The sequence below is a fragment of the Diospyros lotus genome, chromosome 10 (genome assembly GCF_014633365.1).
Source record: "Diospyros lotus cultivar Yz01 chromosome 10, ASM1463336v1, whole genome shotgun sequence".
Lineage (NCBI taxonomy): Eukaryota > Viridiplantae > Streptophyta > Magnoliopsida > Ericales > Ebenaceae > Diospyros > Diospyros lotus.
Genome location: NC_068347.1, coordinates 31770492 through 31789233, shown reverse-complemented (window position 1 = coordinate 31789233; position 18742 = coordinate 31770492). Strand labels below are relative to the sequence as shown.

General features: G+C 33.3%; 1 protein-coding gene across 1 annotated transcript; it reads right to left on the bottom strand.

The window, feature by feature from the left end:
• Positions 1-4794: 4794 nt before the first annotated feature.
• Positions 4795-7302, bottom strand: LOC127810980 (transcription factor MYB30-like). The gene is made up of 3 exons (XM_052350633.1): positions 6904-7302; positions 6690-6819; positions 4795-5788 (listed from the first exon to the last, which is right to left on the bottom strand). Exons 1-3 carry the CDS (start codon positions 7034-7036, stop codon positions 5329-5331), a joined length of 723 nt encoding a protein of 240 aa, XP_052206593.1. The 5' UTR covers positions 7037-7302; the 3' UTR covers positions 4795-5328.
• Between the last annotated feature and the right edge of the window lie 11440 nt (positions 7303-18742).

Below are 18742 nucleotides of genomic sequence, written 5' to 3'. Positions count from 1 at the left end.
CTATTTGAATAAGGTTTACTAGTTAGTCTCAGCTCTTCGCGTGCTGATAATGGTTCTCGACCAAATAGAAAGATCAAAGGAGGGGAGATATTGAGAGAGAATTGGAAGAAGAAAAATGTAGAATAAAGGGAGAGAGAATAGAGATAGTAAAATCAGAATATTTTTAGATTTTTATTTATATGTGGAAGGAAAATTCAGTATTATATATAGTTGATTTCCTAACATCTCATGTGCCATAATCATATATATGTGCATAGGAATGTATCACTGGCTAATGCAACAAGTAACAAAATACAACCCATTACAACCAGTTTACACATTATATTGTTTTCACCCTCTTATTATCTATAATTACAATAAACTCCCATTTACAAGTTAATACATGACAAATACCCCCTTCTCTCCTCTCGCCCAATCAAAATTTTTTTGTCCTCAAGAAATGCTGAGAAGCCTTGCCACGTGAGGGAATTGGTTGAGTAAATTTGGAAGGTATTCCCAGGTATTATTGTCTGAATGAAGGCCCAACCGTTATACTAGTACTTGAGTGATGGGAGCCCCATGCTTGTATATCACCATTTTATCCAGAATAGTCGTAGGTTCCTTAGGCTTGTCTCCAGCTTGTAGAGAAGTAGGCAGCATTGGACTCACTTGCTATGTTCTTATCGATTTCTTAAGAAGAGAAACATAGAACACTGGATGGATGCTTGAGCTCTTCAAGAGTTGCATCCTGTAAGCCACACTTTCCACCTTGGTAGTTATGAGAAATGGATCATAGAACTTTGGCTGCAACTTTGAAGTAGGGTTTTAAGTTAAGGCTCTTAAGTGTCTCGGATGCAACTTCAGATATACCATCTCCCCCTTCTAAAACTCTCTTTCACTCTTTTTTTTATTTGCCAATTGCTTTATTCTCTTCTTTGAGTTGGCCAACTCAATTTTGATTACTTAAGAGTCTATTGCCTTTGTTGGAGGTAGGTGTCTAGAGCTACTACTGATGAAAAATCTCCTAATGTCGAAAGTAAGGCTGGCTTATAGTCGTAAAGGGCTTCAAAAAGAAACTTTTTAATGGCTCTATAGTGGCTAGAATTGTACCACCATTGTGGTGTAGTCAACCATTTGTGCCAGGACTTGTGTTGTAAGAAACACAAACACCCCAAGTGCATCTCTAGATTTTGATTAACCCTCTTTCTGTTTGCTCGTTAGATTCTAGATGATAGACGATAGACATATTGAGATAAGCAGAAGCCACGGTGATCTTCTATTGTTTTGAAATTTGATATAGGGAACACATCTCCTCGTCCACCACTTCGGATTCTCACCTTCAAACAATAGAATCTCAAGTTTTGGCATAGGATAGCTCGGTTGGTTGTGGTTAATTGGAGCACTTAGCCTTCTTTCTCTTATATTTTTCCTCATCGTTTCCGTATCGAACTCGAACTTTGACGTCCCCATCGGCTGATGTTATACTCCTACTTTGGAAAAATAGGCTCCATTCTTTCTCTAGGAGAAAAATCGGGTGAGTCTTACTGGATGTTGATTAGCGACCATTAGCGCAATAAGTTGCATCTGCTCCATCATTTGTTCCCGAAGTCGAGTGCTCTGCTCGCGGCTCTCCACCCTCTAACGTTCCATTGCTTGATCAATCCAGGAATCGACTCCAGCTCTAATAGAAAGTTTGAGTATCCCCATCCAATTCTGCATCTCCGCCATTGTTATAATCACTTGTTGTAGCTGAGATTCTATTTGTTTCATCTTTATTCTGTCGGCTATGGTTATAATTCTTTTGGTAACGATTGACGCTCAAGAGTGTTGCTCTGATACCAGAATTGTCAGCTCCTTCGGTGCTAACAATGGTTCTTAACCAAATAGAAAGATTGAGAGAGGAGGAGGAGAGATATTGAGAGAGAATTGGAAGAAGAAGAAGAAAGCAGAATTAAGGGAAAGAGAATAAAAAGAGTAAGTTCAGAATATTCTTAGATTTTTTATATATCCGTGGAAAAGAAATTCAGCACTATATATAGCTGATTTCCTAACCTCTCATGTGCAGTCACTGCCTACATGTGCATGGAAATGTACCAACAGTTGATGTAGCAACTAACTAAGTACAATCCATTATAGTCAGCTTATAAATTATAAATTATATTATTTTCACCCTCTTACTATCTATAATTATAATAAACTCCCCTTATAACTTAATACATGACAGTTAGTTAAATAAGTTTTCTAATTACTTGAGTAAAATTTTTTAGTTACTCGAGTAAACAGTACAGTTACGAAATTAATTTTAGATATTAATCGATTATTTTTTGAAATAGAGAATAGCTAAAAAACCCCTTTAGTTATTGACTATCTTTGAGATTGTATGTTAGTAATTCAATTATTATTCGATTAATGAGTAATATTAGTCGATTAATCTTTAAAACATAGAGTTATTACTCAAATAACTAGTAAGATTAATCAACTAATCCTTAAAATTATGCGAATAATTATTATATCATGCTCGATTAACATGTAAATTAGTTGAGTAATCGAGTTATTAGTCAAGTAGTTGATTATTTTATTTTATTTTTTCAATCTGAAAATTAAATCGAATTAAAATAATTAAAATTATCAAAGTTGAAAATTGAACCTAGCTAACTCTTAGTTTGAAGCGAACCGAACTGAAATTTTGATCGATTCGGTTAATTATTTTGGTTAAATCAAAATTTTGCTTCACCTTGTTAGCCATGCTTTGATCTCTTTGTTGATTTTTCTTTTTCTCTTTCTGCTCAGTACTGGATTTTTGTTTTTTTTTTTTTGTTTTTTTATCTCTGTTATCTTATTCAAAGTATCATTTCCCCAAACAAATTTTAGAAAACCTAGAAGTAAATCGGAAGTTGCCAAGGGAACATACCACAATGTCAAGAAAATTCAGGGAAGGCCTACTGAAGAAAGATCTGAAGGATCATCCACACGCAGAGAACTCTTGCATGCTTTTGCCAAGAAAAGTAAGTAGCAATGTCCTAGAGAATTTAGAAACTTGAAAAGAAAATTCATGATGAGAACAAAAGATAGGCTTTCTTGTCCTTTTCAGAATCACATCCACTTGGATTCCTACTTCCCCGAAATTTCAGTGATGCCTTAGCTGGAATGGCAGTTTTAATTATGAGATGCTATTTGGATCTAAGTTTGATATTTTTATTAATATTTTATATTAATGTCATATCTTTACATCACTGTCTTATGCACAATAGAGGACGTTAATGCAAAATGTTACCGTAACCATCAAAATTTAATGAACAAATAACATTTTGTTTTTAAGTATCACATATTGGTATGTTGCTTTCTGCTGAAGTGTTCATTCTTGTACTTGGACTGAAATTTGGCCTACAGTTATGATTTATCTTAAACTTGACTGAGGAAAAAATAATTCTCTCCCCCTCTGTTTATAAGGTAACTAATCTACGGGGGAAGAGAAGTAATCCACACGTGACCAACGTAGAACTGTATATAGAGACCACGGAGTAATTGCCCATCTCTTTATTGACTTTTCTAATAGTTGAAGGGAAGCAATGTGTCCCCATGCGTAGCACTGGTTTGACGAGGACTAGTATTGTCATTTCACTGGGAAAATCAACTTTAATGGCCTGCAAAGACCACTTAGGGTTTGGAAAATTCTATATGCATCCAGTTTTTTTTTTTTGCAGCAAGTAAAATTTTATTTTTTTCCTTTTACTCTTTGTTGTCACATTAATAATTTTTTACGATTAATATTTTATAAAAATACCCCCTTTTATTATAATCTCACACAACTACAGTCATCCTCACACAGTCATCTCTAAAACACATTTTCAAATCTCAACAACTCAAATCTACAAAAATAAATTTCATGAAAAAAGACCGTAAAATTAACAACATACACATATATATATATATATACAATCGCACATATACACATATACAATGCATATGCAAACACCCACATATATATACACACACGTAAATACACATAAATATATATATACATAGACAGACGACCATATTTGTCGATAAGGGCATGAAGGCCAATTGTCGCCAATTATGTGTATCTGTGTGTGTTTATATGTATATATATATGTGTGTGTGTGTGTCTATTTATGCATTCAGATGTGTATATATGTCTCTGTGTGACTGTGTATGTATATATGTGTCTCTATGTATACGTTCGGATGTGTCGTCATTGTTCGTCTATTTCATTGCTATATTTTCATTTGTTTTTTGTTTTTGCTCCATCGTATTTAGCGTTCTTGGCCACATCGTCTCTTGTGTGAATGGGCGGCCGCATATGTCACTAGCAAGCAATTTATTGAGGGATAAAATGATTCCAATAAAGATGGTAAAAATAAATTTTCAAACAAATGTATTTTAGATATATTAAAGGGTGACTGTAAAGAGTAAAATGAGTGGTGCAAATAGAATTTCCTTCAAAGTTTTTCTTCTCAGGGTGTGTCAGCCAAGCTAGCTTCGAACCTTCTAGTCTATCAAAGGGAAAATTTCACCCAGTTTTGCCCCCAATCGGTTGGGTTATTTTTATGGACATCTAATGGTTTATGCCTGCTATTTTAAGCACTTGCCATTTGATTCTACAGTTAGGTCAAGAACTTTGCCGGGTCTCTACAGTTACTTTTTGATATTTGGGCTCCTACTCACTTAGGCTATTGACCAAATGCAGTGGTTGGTTAAAAAACATAAACAAATTCTCATGGGACCCCACAATAAGTAAATCACATCACATGGGGGCCTGGAAAAATAACTAAAATCACAAGCATCGGGATAGGATTTACCAACATAAAGATAAATGTAATTTGGCCATAAAGCCTACACAGTATCAGCCCAACTCAATACAAATATACAATCATATTTATAGGCGAGAATTTACAATCACTATCATTCATGTGTGTTAGATAAAGTACCCATGATGATTCAGATTGTGTTCTGTCATCACCATCATCATCGTCATCATCATTATTTTCAGCCAGAGAAGGCCCAGTATGATGAACAGCATAAACATGGCTAGTTCACGTCACAAGGTTGGAAAACTAGGGTTTGATTTGAACCTCTCCCTCTAAAACCTATCTATTTATACACATATCTCAATACATTATTCGGCATCAATTCCCACTTACATTTCCTGTCTAAAATATTCCTTTCCAGCGAAGGCCTCCTTCTTCTATCTTTTTTTGTCAATGGAATTAATGATTCCTCCAAGTTTTGGACTTTCCTGGAAACTGCAGCCAACGGTCAAATAATGCGCCAAGAAACTCAAATTTCCAAGAGGGGTAAATTTGTAATCTGACCAAAGCTGTGTCCAAATCAAAACTCTGGCAATTCTTGTGGACCGCCAGTTTTGATCAGCAGGTTGTACCAAAACTCCATGCCGTCGTCCACGTTGAAACTGCAACTCCGGGCCTTGGACAACGGCAACCAATCGTCGGTCCTTGATTTCTCGTCGGAAAATTCTTCCAACCGAAAGCTCTCGTCCATCCAAGCGAACGTTTCGGACGCGTCCATCCGCTCGTCCTTGACGGTCGCATTGGACGAAAATTCACTGGAAGAGGTTTGAGGAGAAACCAGAGGAAACCCAAAACCGCTAGGGCTTTGGCGGTGAAGGGTGTGATCTAAATTCAGGGCCTTCGAAAGTGTGATAGGTTGTGGTTTGAGATTGGAGGGGGAGTGATGATGAGTTTTGAGCTTCTTCTTCAAGTGGGTATGCCAGACATTCTTGATCTCGTTATCGGTGCGGCCCGGTAATCTCGCTGCAATTGCAGACCATCTGAAAATGAACAAGAAGAAGAAGACGTTCATGTCATGTGAGATAATTGGGCAAGATTTTTGTCTCATCGTAAAGACACAAATAATAATCTCTCAGTACGTACTACTCTGCAAAGATGTAAAGACAACACAATAAGGGAATCTTTTCCTCTTTATCTGTGTTTCATTATTCCTTTGATAAACGACAGCATGGAAAGTGACGGAGATGCGATTTTTCGTTTCGTTTACTTTTGAGGAAGCAAAAATGAAATTTGATCAGAAATTGGAGAAATTGGTCTGTCGTCGAAACAAAACTATTAAAAGCAGTTTGTATGGGCAGTTCAGTTGGTCAGCAGCAGTGAAGTTGGAACAAATGACTTAGGATCGATTCTCACCAGCAGCAGTGTGCAGTGTGGGAGCAATCTCTCAAATAAGGGGACTCTTTATGCGTAATGTGCACTGATCTAGCTGCTATTGATTGGTTGAGTCACCATAATTAATCTCCCCTCATATTTTTGTCGGGCCGTGGTGAGGAGCGCCCGGAGTAAGCGATATCACCTATGGGACAAAACTATTAAAACCATTTCAACTGTGGCGGCGGCTGCGAGCGACCACCATCTTCTCAATCTTCCTCAGACTTTGGGCACAATCAAAGTAAGATTCCGAGATTGTCTTAAAACCAAGTAATGTGACACTGACGTGCATTGACCGTAATACTTGCGTACTATGCCACTAATTAATTTCCACAGCTTGCTAAACAACTTAATTAATTAGCTAATGATCCACTAAATTCATCAATTGATAACAATAATACATTTAAAAGTTTTCATCTTATTAATAAATTAGATTGGTTATATGAATCTTTAGTTTGTAATCTTCGCTTTTTCCTCACAAAGTATATATATGAATAGTAACTCACTTACCGATTGCCAAGAAGTTCGTGTAGCTTGACGATAGTCTCCTCTTCTTCCCTGGTGAAGTTTCCTCTCTTAATATCCGGCCGCAAGTAGTTTGTCCACCGGAGCCTGCAACTTTTCCCACATCTCAATAGTCCTGAACATACAAAGCTCAATTAGACACACACACACACAGAGAGAGAGAGAGAGAGAGAGAGTGTATGTGTTAAAAGTTAACTACCAGCTTGCTTGGGAAGAGCTCGCCAGTTGGGGTGGCCATGCTGTTGAATGTAAGATACCAAAATTCGATCTTCTTCAGGCGTCCATGGCCCTTTCTTCAGCCCCATCTTATCACAGCAGGGAGACCTCACCATCTCTCGCTCTCTCTCCAAGAGAGCTTGACACCAAATCTCAAGTGGTGTTTGGCGAGGATAGAATAAGTGGGTAACTTAATATATATATATATATATATATGAAAGATATTCCAAGTATCAAAAGACCTGAGCAACCGTTGGAAGTCAGCATCTAAACTCGGAAATAAGTCTTGCCTGCAACTTCCAAGAAATGGCATCTTTCTCTCTCCCTCCCTCGCCCACTTTATTCTTCCTGCCTCTTATGTCACTTGGGGCAGAGCTCATCACTTGGGTTTTATAGAAATTTGGCGGAATTATTTACCCTGTTCGGTTCGGATTTAGAATATGGGTCTAAGTTTGATTCGATCATAAAATAAGATGAATCCTACATTTTATAATCGAAAAGTCACATTTTTATTTTCAGTGCGATCCTTAATAGCAACAGAAATATTACTTGTTATAATTAAAAAATCACAAATTTATATTACATACGTAACATCTTTATAAAAAAAATAAATTAAACTTGTATATATAATTCTCCGTAGAGTGAGTAATAGGGGTGAGCACAACTTCTGTTAAACTGAAGTAATTGAATCGAACCGACAAGTTCGGTCGGTTCGGTTCGGTTATTTTTTTTTTTTTTTCAAAATTTTGGTTCAATTAATTTTTTTAAAGGTTCGATTTTCGGTGTTTGGATCAGTTTTTTGCTTGAAATAATCGAAATATCTGAACCAAACCATATACCCATAACCACTCAACCCGAACCCCCCCTCACGCGGGTTCTGGCAAAACACAGCACCCCACGCAGGTTTTGGCAGAGCATGGCACCCCACACGGGTTCTGTTCTCCTATTCTCCATCCCGATAGCCTTCTCCTGTTCTCCATCCCTTGCCTCACTAGAGTCCCTGCGACGTCTCACTACAATGTCCCTAAGACTTTCATGTCTGTCTTTTCTTGAATTTTCGTCCCTTCTAACGGTGCCGCTATGCCGGTCCATTCTAACGATGTCGCCGTCCCTTCTGACGGTGTTCTCCATCCCTCACCTCACTGGGAGTCCTTTCTTTCTCCCTCCACCATTCCTCGTCGATGGCGGAGACGAAGACGACGCCAATGGCTCATTTGGTAAGTTTTTTGACTATTTCTATTTTATATTAAAACTTAGATCTACTAAAATCCAATCATTAGATTCTTTTGATTTTCAGTTATGTGGGTCATCGTGGTTTGGGGAATTCGATTATCGGTTCCAATCATCGTAAACATCGGCAAGCTAGGTGGTCGGCGATAACAGTAAGGCCGAACTAATGTTCGGTCTCTATTATACGCTATTCCCGCATCACCCCCTTTATGAGCTAGGTTCAGCCCAATGGGCCGGCCCAATCACCCAGAGTTCGGAAGATCCTGGCGATCTCGTCAAATGAAATCCATACATCCAAGGTTGTTAAAATCGGGATTTTAAGTGGGATCGACAAAGGGTCCATAAAATCGTATCGTAAAATCGAATCGTAAAATCGTAAGATTTTAGAGATAATTAAAAATACCCTTTAATTTTTGTAAATATATGTTTATAATAACATAATTTTGTAGAAAATGAATTAATATCATTTAATAACCTAATTATTCCTTATTATAATTCAAAAGATGATATTTCCAAAATATAGCTCAAAAACTAGCAGGTTGGTATAAGTAATTTAAAGGCAAAATATAGGTAATTTAGAGGTAAAATATAGCTTAAAATTCTTTAGAGGATGCTTCCAACGTCTTCCATTAGATTTAGATTGTAATTTTTTCTTGATTTAACATTGATTAAATCAAGTAATATCCCGATTTGGAGTTGGGTGGTCCATTAATTAATTACTTGTTTGTCTTGATTTACTTATACAATCAATGTTAAATCAAGTAAAAATTATAATTTAAATCAAGTAAATTGGAACTTATGCAATTAATGTAGATGCTATGTGACATTAGAACTTATGCAATCAATGTTAAATCAAGTTCTAATTTAGAGGCAAAATATAACAATTCATTGCATAAGTTCCAATGTCAGATGCTATGTGACATTGAGACATTGGAAGCATCCTCTAAATTACAACTTAAATCAATGGAGGTCTTTGAATCGTAAAATCGTTTTGGGATTTTTGAAGCGTAAAATCGTAAAATCGTACATGTAAAATCGAGATTTTATAGGATTTTATCCCAAATTGGATTTTACATGGGATTTGAATCGTTTGAAGGTCTTCGAATCGTAAAATCGTAAAATCGTACGCATAAAATTGGGATTTTAACAACAATGCATACATCACCAAAGCCAGAAGCCCGTAAAGCAAGCACCTTGCGGGCTCATGATGAAATCCCTGGTGAGCTCTCAACGATCGACTAACGAGCTCGCTATAAAACCCTCAGTTCGCTGTATAATCCAGGTCGATGGTTTAAAGCCATCAGCTCGCATAAGTGGTGGAGTTGCTGAGAAAGTCAGAGGTAGGGCCCGTTCACTTTATCTGTAACAGCCCATGCCCCTCGTAATGAGGATCTCACTCCCGGTTTTGTACAAACGATAAGGGTTGTTTGTCCCCCATTACACAATCACTGTATTTTTATATGTTATCTAAATTGTAAGAGCCCCTCAGTATAAATTAGAATCATAAATATCATGAGGGACAGGGGGAATAATCAGATACCGCCATTCTGAAGGAATAATCAGATACCGCCATTCTGAAGGAATAATCAGAGTGCGGTTGTGGAGTAGGTGTCGTTCTGGCCGAACCACGTAAAAATTCTGGCGTTGACTCATGTTTGGAACTTTGGTTTTCCTTTCTTCTTCTTGGTATTTTCGGATTTATTCACCGCGGCCCAAAACGAATCACGGTCGGTTGAAATTGAACATCGACAGTCTCTTACTTATTTTGTGTTTCAGTTCGATTTTCGGTTCGGTTATCACCCTTCAGATTTTGGTTAGTTCGGTTTATTAGAGTTAATCGGTCGATTCGATTTGGTTATTACATATTATTCGGTTCGGTTCATGAATTTTGGTCAATTCGATTCAATTATAATCGATTACACACTTCTAATAAGTAATATTTTAGTTAAATCAAAATAATCCAATCGAATCAAGCGAAACTTATTGTGAGTCTATGTGTGAGTATGTGTTTCAGTGTCCCATATCGATTGTGCAAAAAGAAGGGAGTGAGTATTTATACTCCTCTCTTACACTTTGGATTGAGCCTAAAGGGCACTTATATTTTACAAGCAAGCGAGCCCCTAGGCCTTCTCGTGCCACCGTCACCACACTCCATCAAGTTAGATGTTGATATATATATTATATAATAAAAAATAACTAATAATTATTTTATTCTATTTTTTATTTGCCTTTCTTCCCTCCAAAAATTGTTCGGCAGTTTTTAAATTTGACAATTTTGATTCTTTCGATTTAATCTTATTAAAAAAATTAAATCGATTGAAATGTAAAAAATGATCTCATTTTGTAATTTGTTATTTTGATATTTGGGTTTTATTCATTTTTTTTTTTTACTTTTCTAGTCAATCAGAATTTTTAGATTTTTTTAGTTTTTTGGTTTAAGAATCTATTCTGTTAGTTCAATTCAATTTTTAATATAAATTTAATTTATTTAATTTAACCAATTCGATAATCCAACCAAATAAATACAGATTCTCGTAAAATAAAAAGTATGCGAGAATGCCCATTGCCGAAGCTTTAGCTTGAAGACAAATTAAGAGAAAAATCCAATCTTACAAAGCGTCAACGAAGCTTGCGGACACCTTGAATTGACTTAAATAACATTCCAATAAATTACAACATTACATTCATCACCAAATAATAATCAACTAAATACAACTATTAGTCTTTTAAAAATCGTAACGGATTTGTTCCGCTATTCATGCCAAGTGACCCTTTAAAAGCCTCTCTTAATACATCATCGAGAAAACCTATTCAAAATACCACTCGTAAAAAACTTTACGAGAGATTCGTAAATTGCTCGAACCCAAAAATCTTTTTTCAGACCATACAAGAGATTGATTATAACCCGGGTGAGAACTAATTAACCATTCCACAAGAAAAGTTACTATGATTTTTCTTGGAGGCTTCCAATGAATTTGGTATCATTCCATTTAATTAATTTGAGATGTCTTGATCCATCAACATTTGATATGTTGTTAATTACTTTTGCTCTTGACCTCTAGTCAATATCCGTGCAATTATATGTTTGCCACCATTATCCAAACTCCATTTTTTTTAAATGAAAATGTTATTTAGATATTCAATTATAATATTTTTTTAATATTTGAATATTAATATATTATATTCTATATTTTTGTATTATATTAATACAAATATATAAGACATTATTAATACACAAGTATCACTAAAATTATTATTGTTATTAAAATATAACAATAAATTTATAGGTGCAGGGGAGTATTCGTTTTGAGTTTTCAGTCTCTTAAAAACCTTTAAAATAGAAGACAGTCAATAGCATATGATGTTTGATGCACGATATTTTTAATACCCAAGTCAGTCTTAGCCAAAGAATAAAAAAAAATATTTGAGTAACTTGTGTGGGAGTTCTTGCATTCCTTAATTGAAAAGATGATTCCCTATTTATAGAGATTAAGACCGATAAGTAGTGAAGCATTTGTGTCTTCTAAGATTGTTTGTTCTTGAACTCTAGGCAAAGATCTTGGAAGTGAGGTAACGAGTTCTTGACGTGTTATAATCTGAAGGGTCTCCAAAACACTGTATCTTTGAGACTCAGGAGAGGCTTCAGGATAGGAGTGTGTAAACGGTCGACTTAGTTATTGAACCGATTGAAATCAACTAACTGAATTAATCGAACTGGGAGACAAAATTGAACCAAATTGATCGATTAAATCAAATTAATTGATAATTGAATTAACTAAACATAAACTGTATAAATCGAACTGAAAACTAAACTAATACAAAAAATAAAAATAAAAAATCGAACTTTCTGATAGATCGAAGAAATTGAACTAATCAATTGATCAAAAAAAAAAATTTAAAAATTGATTGTAAACTTTAAGCACTAACTCAAGAAAAGATTTTAAAAAATGACGACGTTTTATACTTTGGTCGGTTCGGTTAGTTCAATTCTTCTAATAAAGAAAATCAAATCGAGAATCGAACTTTTTAAAAAATATAAACGAACCAAATCATTGCAAGAAAATAACCGAATCGAACAAAATTTCTGCTCTCCCCTACTCCTGGAAAGTCTTTTGGGGGTCCTCAGCGGAGGATCTCAAGAGGGTTTCTTAAGAACTGATTTGTAAGGAATAATTACAGAGTCTCCATCTTTCGACTTCTTTCTTTTAGCACTATCTTAAATTTAAACCCATTTTTTTGAACACATCAAATATTATAACAAAATATCTAAATAATATTTTCGTTCCAAACCATAGCCATACAAACACTATATAATAATTCAATAAAAGTTTGTCAAAATAATTTTATAACTATAAAATCTTCACCATCGATCACGTCATTTTAAAAAATAATATCATTCTTCGTAAACTATTTGCCACCTTAATTAAGATAAGTTTGGGGAGGTGACATGGCATGGTTAATGAATTATGGACGATGTTTATGTCATGTTGTGGTATTTCTAACTACTATTTAGGCAGGACAAAGACTAAGACTCAGACTCAGACTTGGAGTTCTTAATAAAGTTAATTATTCTTATTTATACTTGACTTTGACCCACATTATTTGCTATCATGTTTCCTTTACTTTATTGCTTGCTTTCAATCCACGATAAAACATCAATCATTCTCTGCATGCATGTTGATTAACAGCCTGGGAAGATATATTTTTGGATAATATTTATTAAAATAAATAAAATAAAATTATATTAATATAAAATTAAAATATTTTCTAAATCAATATTATGGAATGGTCAAAAATAAGACAAGATTTTTATTAAATTTTTTGAAATGTACCTTATAACATATGTATTATTATTTTTTATTTGTACAAATTAAGATAAATTTATCTGAAGAACGACGAAAGATAAATTCATCTAAAAAAATCCTAGACATGATTTTTTTTTCAAATGTGATTAGATAAATTTAATAAATATAAAAAAATATATTTTTATTTGAAATATTTTTTATATTTTATTTTTTTAATTTATATCTTAGTCAATAAATATTAATGTAAATATGATTCTTTTATTTTTGGAGAAACTGCTAAGAAAGTTCAAGTGAACAGGAAAATGATCCGATCCACCCAAGCTAATTCAGCCCCCCAACACACTTCAACTTCGTTTCAATTTAAACTATTGAGAAGTAGCTTATGATATTCAGGAGGTGTTTGGCTTACCTTTTTTTTTTTTTTATATAATTTTTAAGTTAAAAATTAAATAGTGTTTAAGTTGATAATGTATTTGGATAAATGTATTTTTAAACTATCAATTAATAATTATGTATTTGATTTAAAATAGTTGATAAACTATCAAAACTTAACAAAAAAATCAAAATAAACATAATATTGAATGATGTAAAATTTTACCATTAGATGTTGATAAATTATATATAATTATAAAAAATATTATAATACAATATTATTATATGTATTATATATACATATAATATATTGTTATATGTATATATATTATGTTTATTGCTATTTTATATGTATATATTATATATATACACACGCAACGAGGAGAAGCACAATGGCTTATGGTCGATAGTGGCGACTAAAAGAGTTGAGGCGACAAGCAGAGGTTGAAATGGAACCTGACGGCGGCTTGCAACGATGACACGACCCACCAACCTAATGGTGACGACAGAACTAGAAAAAGGTCGACGACAACAACGACAGTAATGGAAGAGGCGAAAGAAAGATGGGAGAAAAGAGCAATGGATGAGAAGGGGTAGCAAGGATAAGGGACGTAAATATTGAAAATATTTGAAGACAAAATAGTAAATTAGTTGGTTAACACAATTGAGAAAAGGTAGCAAGGATAAGGGACGTAAATATTGAAAATGTTTGAAGACAAAATAGTAAATTAGTTGGTTAACACAATTGAGAAAAGGTAGCAAGGATAAGGGACGTAAATATTGAAAATGTTTGAAGACAAAATAGTAAATTAGTTGGTCAATGCAATAAGTTAGTGATAGCGTTTTTGTAAAGGGAAATTCTATTCACAGCCTTATTATTACTCTTCATAGCCATTTTCCACCAAATTTTTTTATTATTTTTCAAAAATCCTATTTTACCCTTCAGTCACCCGCACCATATCATTTTCCTTGCCTTTTTACTCCGCACATTCACTCCATCTCTCTTTCTCTTTTATTACGCCCATTTCTTTCTCTCTCACACCCATCTCTCTATCTCTGTCTCCCAATGCGCACACACACAAATATATATATACAAACACATACACAGAGATAATTTATTATAATAAAATAAAATTAAAAAAATATAAATAAATAAATTATTTTTAAATATCTATATTTTAAATAATTATAAATTAGCTAATTATGAATTTTTTTAACTAATTTTAAATTTTAAATTATCGTGAGTTAAAATTTTGATACTTAAAAAAATTTAAATTTAGTTAATTTATCTTATTAAATTACTTAAAGATACATATACTTAAAATTAGTTAATTGATATATCTCTTTAAAAATTAGTTGAATTTATTTTTAAAAAGAATTAACTAATTTAATTTATTTAAAGATAGATGTATCTTTTTAAAAGAATTAACTAATTTATTTATTAAATAAATTCAACTAATAAGATATATGTATCTTTTTAAAAAGAATTTATTTATTTGTATTTTTATTTTATTTTATTATAATAAGAAAAATAATTAAAAAAAAAAAACTTCCCCAACCTCTGGGGTCGGGGAACGCCCCCGAAAGCTGGCTTTCGGGGAACACAGCATTCCTCGAGCCCAAAGGTTGGGGAACAGAGCGTTCCTTGACTACTGGGGTCGAGGAAGTGTTCCATGACCGCAATCATTCGTGTGTGTGTGTGTATATATATATATATATATAGAGAGAGAGAGAGAGAGAGAGGTGTGTGTATATATATATCGTGTGTGTGTGTTTGTATATCTGGGGTTCGGGGGCAACCTTCATGGCCTCTGACCCCCCTCAGGGGTTATCCAGCGACAATGGTGGCATCGCAGTCGCAGTCAGCCGCGGAAGATGGCCGTGGCCATGGTTGGCTGTAGCTGCCATGGCCACGGTCTGTGTGTATATATATATACAGAGATGTGTTTGTGTGTGTGTATTCATGTATATATGTGTGTATATTCATATAGATGTGTGTGAGAGAGATGTGTTTATGTGTGTGCATTCGTGTATATATGTGTGTGTATATTCAGATAGATGTGTGTGAGAGAGATGTGTTTGTGTGTATATTCAGGTAGATGGGTGTGAGAGAGAGAAATGGGTGTGGTGTGGGATTGTTGAGGGTAAAATAGAAAATTTATAAAATGTTAGTGAATTTTGGCGGGAGACAATTGTGGAAAGCAATTTTATGGTTGTGAATAGAATTTCTCTTTTGTAAAAGTTGGAGGGCACAAGCTTTTTTCAAACGCTATTGTAGTAGCGTTTAAATTACATAACTTTTAAGCTAATTAGTGTTACTAAACACTTAAGAAAAAAATACTACATAACTTGTAATTTGCATAAACAACTTATAAGCAGTCAAACTGCTTAGCCAAACACCATCTCCATTTGATCTTTGACATTAACCAAAAGGATAATTGAGAATAAATGTTTTAAAAGATGTACATTAATAGTCAAACAATAAGATTATTTGAATATTAAAAATAAAATATATTTATTATGATTTAATCGTTATGATTATAGTAATAATTAACATTATTTTTTATTTTTTTAAATGCATGAATGACTAAATAGTTTAACTGATCACTGCATTTTGTATTAAAGTACAAAAGAAGTCACTAAAATTTAATTTTGTATATAATTTTTATAACTATCATCAATTGTCGTTAAAAAATATTGAAAGGATGTTAACATAACTAAAGATATAGACACTTAAATAGTATAAATAATCACTAAACTATGCACAAAAGTATAAAAAGGTCATTTAATTTTGCATAAAAATACAAAAAAGATCATTAAACTTTGTACTAAAATACAAAAGCGTCGGCATTTCGTTAGTCTCTTTTAACCATAATTAACTATAATTATGAAATTATATATTAAATTAAAATTAGTTATTTTGACTATAAATTGAAATTCAATAACTTTTTTATACTTTAATACAAAATTTAATAGCTTTTACACCATTTGTCCATGCATGAATATTGTGAGAGAACGCAAGTGGAAAGATTTCATATTTGTACTCTTGCATGTGTTGAGTTTACTTGACACGAGCATATAAGGAGAGTGTTTGAGGAAAGGGTAGGGTCCATGCTAGAGCCCATGCTCCCTCTCTCATTTTGTTCGTGTCGAATAAACATTATGTTGTTCAATGCAGATAACTTTACATTCTCTAAAAAGATTAAACATTTTCTTGGACAGATCAAAGATGGCCAAAATCAATTCTTTGAGCTCCCATATTAATTATTATTATTGTTTGAATTCATACTTATTAGTTTATCAAAGTTTTTTAAAGTCAACTTGCTTGTTCAAATTTTCTTTAATAATCATGTGTTCTTTTATTGTGTTAAAATCATAGCTTAATACAAATGATGCCATCTCAATAATTAAAATATGGTATTTAATTCCTGACATATAAAATATAAAAATTCAGTATTTTAATTATTAAAAATAATTATTTTAAATTCTTATCATAACAGAACATTAACACGTATATGAACGCCCCTATTTTTATTGATGATGGAATATTAACGCGTGTATTTGAATGAATTGACTAATTTGTTATGATTTCTTAACAAATAAAAATATAATTTTTGATCTCTAATATCTAAAAACATTAAATTTTTTTATCTCAATTATTAAAAATTATTATTTTAACTTTTGATTATTACACATTGAAAGATAAGTGAACATACAATTGTAGCCATCATTAATTAAAATATATAAAAATGAAAATATGTCTCAATAAAAAAAGCATAAACTATAATTAACAAATAACGGTTGCCCTGTCAAGGGCCCACGTGGGCCGACCCGCTTAGAATTGGGCTTTTGGGCTGTGTCGGGCTGTCCCCATAAGAGGACCGGCCCGGCCTATAAATTCAACAAGCTGTGACTAACTTAGATGGTGTTATAGGGGGTTTAATGTGGTTCTATAATAATGACAATGTTAAATACAAATTTAGTTGATGATAATTGATAATTATAATTTAATTTTTATATTTTAAAGTAAAATTTAAATAAATATTAAAATTAGTGATTAGTGTGGTGATAAATTTATGTATGTTATAATTTGATAATTATGAATCTATATTTTATTAGTATAATTTATTTTTATTTTTCAAACAAAATATAAAAAGAATATTTTAAAAACTTGCTTTATTAATTAGGGTTTCGTAATACCAAAATACTTTTTTTTTTTACATAATAGTTGTTGTAGGATAATTCAGCAAAATCTACCAAAACCTAAAAAAGTATCAAAGAAGCTCGAAAAGTCTTTCGAGCACAATCACTAAATGATTCTAAAGTGTCTTCGAGATATTAATGGGCATAGTCATTCGATGACTCCGATGAGTATTCAAGGTCAAAGTCCCTTGAAATGCCTACAAGATTTTGACCTTGAAGAGTTTTCTAAGTTGGCCCTTGTATCCCAAAGACATGAAAAGTTTTCAAGGTCTTTGGGGAAGTCTTATCCCAAGGATACTTTTCGAGGCATCCCATCCTCGAAGGTATCTTCAAGTTCTTCAACCTTATCTGTAAACTTTTTGCTCAAATAGTCGATCCACCCAAACATGCCACGTGTCCTGTCTTGCCACGTGGCCTAGCCATCGAAGTTTATAAATACCCCATAGGTTCACACATTCAGGATCTAGATATAGCATTCAAAGACCCAGATTTAACACTTCAAATCTAAATCCATTCAAAAACACCCATCCAAAACCATACTTTTGAAGACTCCCACATGCATACTCCATACCTATTCTACCTTTAGCATCATGACATTTTCTGACTTTGGAATCAGAGGGCCATCACGAGAGAGTTCCTCACGTGCTTCTGACTGTTCTTGTGCTATAAACATCCCGAAGACTTATCTAGAGATAGTAAGGCGTAACACCTCTTGAAAATTTTTCAACTTTCTCAAAGCCTATCCATTCGAAGACTGAGCCAGCCAAAAAGTCATAGTGTTTGGGGACCTATTCTCCTAAAAACTCTTTGGACCCTTACCCATTCAAAGACCCAATGCATTTATCTTGCTCTCACAAACAGCATATTGAGTCTAGTCTTGTGTATTCTACTCTCTCGGGCAACGAATTAAGCTATTTTTCAACCAAACAATTACTAATGCCACTTGTCGGTATAAATCTTACTCCTAATTTTCTCATCAGACTCTGCTGGATTATTTTCTAAAACCAACAAATTTAGTTATTGTATCTTGTAACAACAATAGTATAGATATCTAAAATTATTTTCTTATTATTTATAATTTTGAATAAAATTTAATTATTTTATTAATTTCAATCACTATACTCAAAACATATATGTATAAACATAACTAGGGCATCCTCGTAAATATATATATATATATGTATATTATATTCATAATTTATTTCCGAAATC

What these genes read in the sequence shown, in the direction of transcription:
- LOC127810980 (XM_052350633.1), bottom strand. Translation starts at nt 7,036, where the DNA reads ATGGTGAGGTCTCCCTGCTGTGATAAGATGGGGCTGAAGAAAGGGCCA. An exon ending in AGCTCTTCCCAAGCAAGCTG is followed by an intron (nt 6,820 to 6,903) that starts GTAGTTAACTTT and finishes TTGTATGTTCAG; the next exon opens with GACTATTGAGATGTGGGAAA. An exon ending in CACGAACTTCTTGGCAATCG is followed by an intron (nt 5,789 to 6,689) that starts GTAAGTGAGTTA and finishes GTTCATTTTCAG; the next exon opens with ATGGTCTGCAATTGCAGCGA.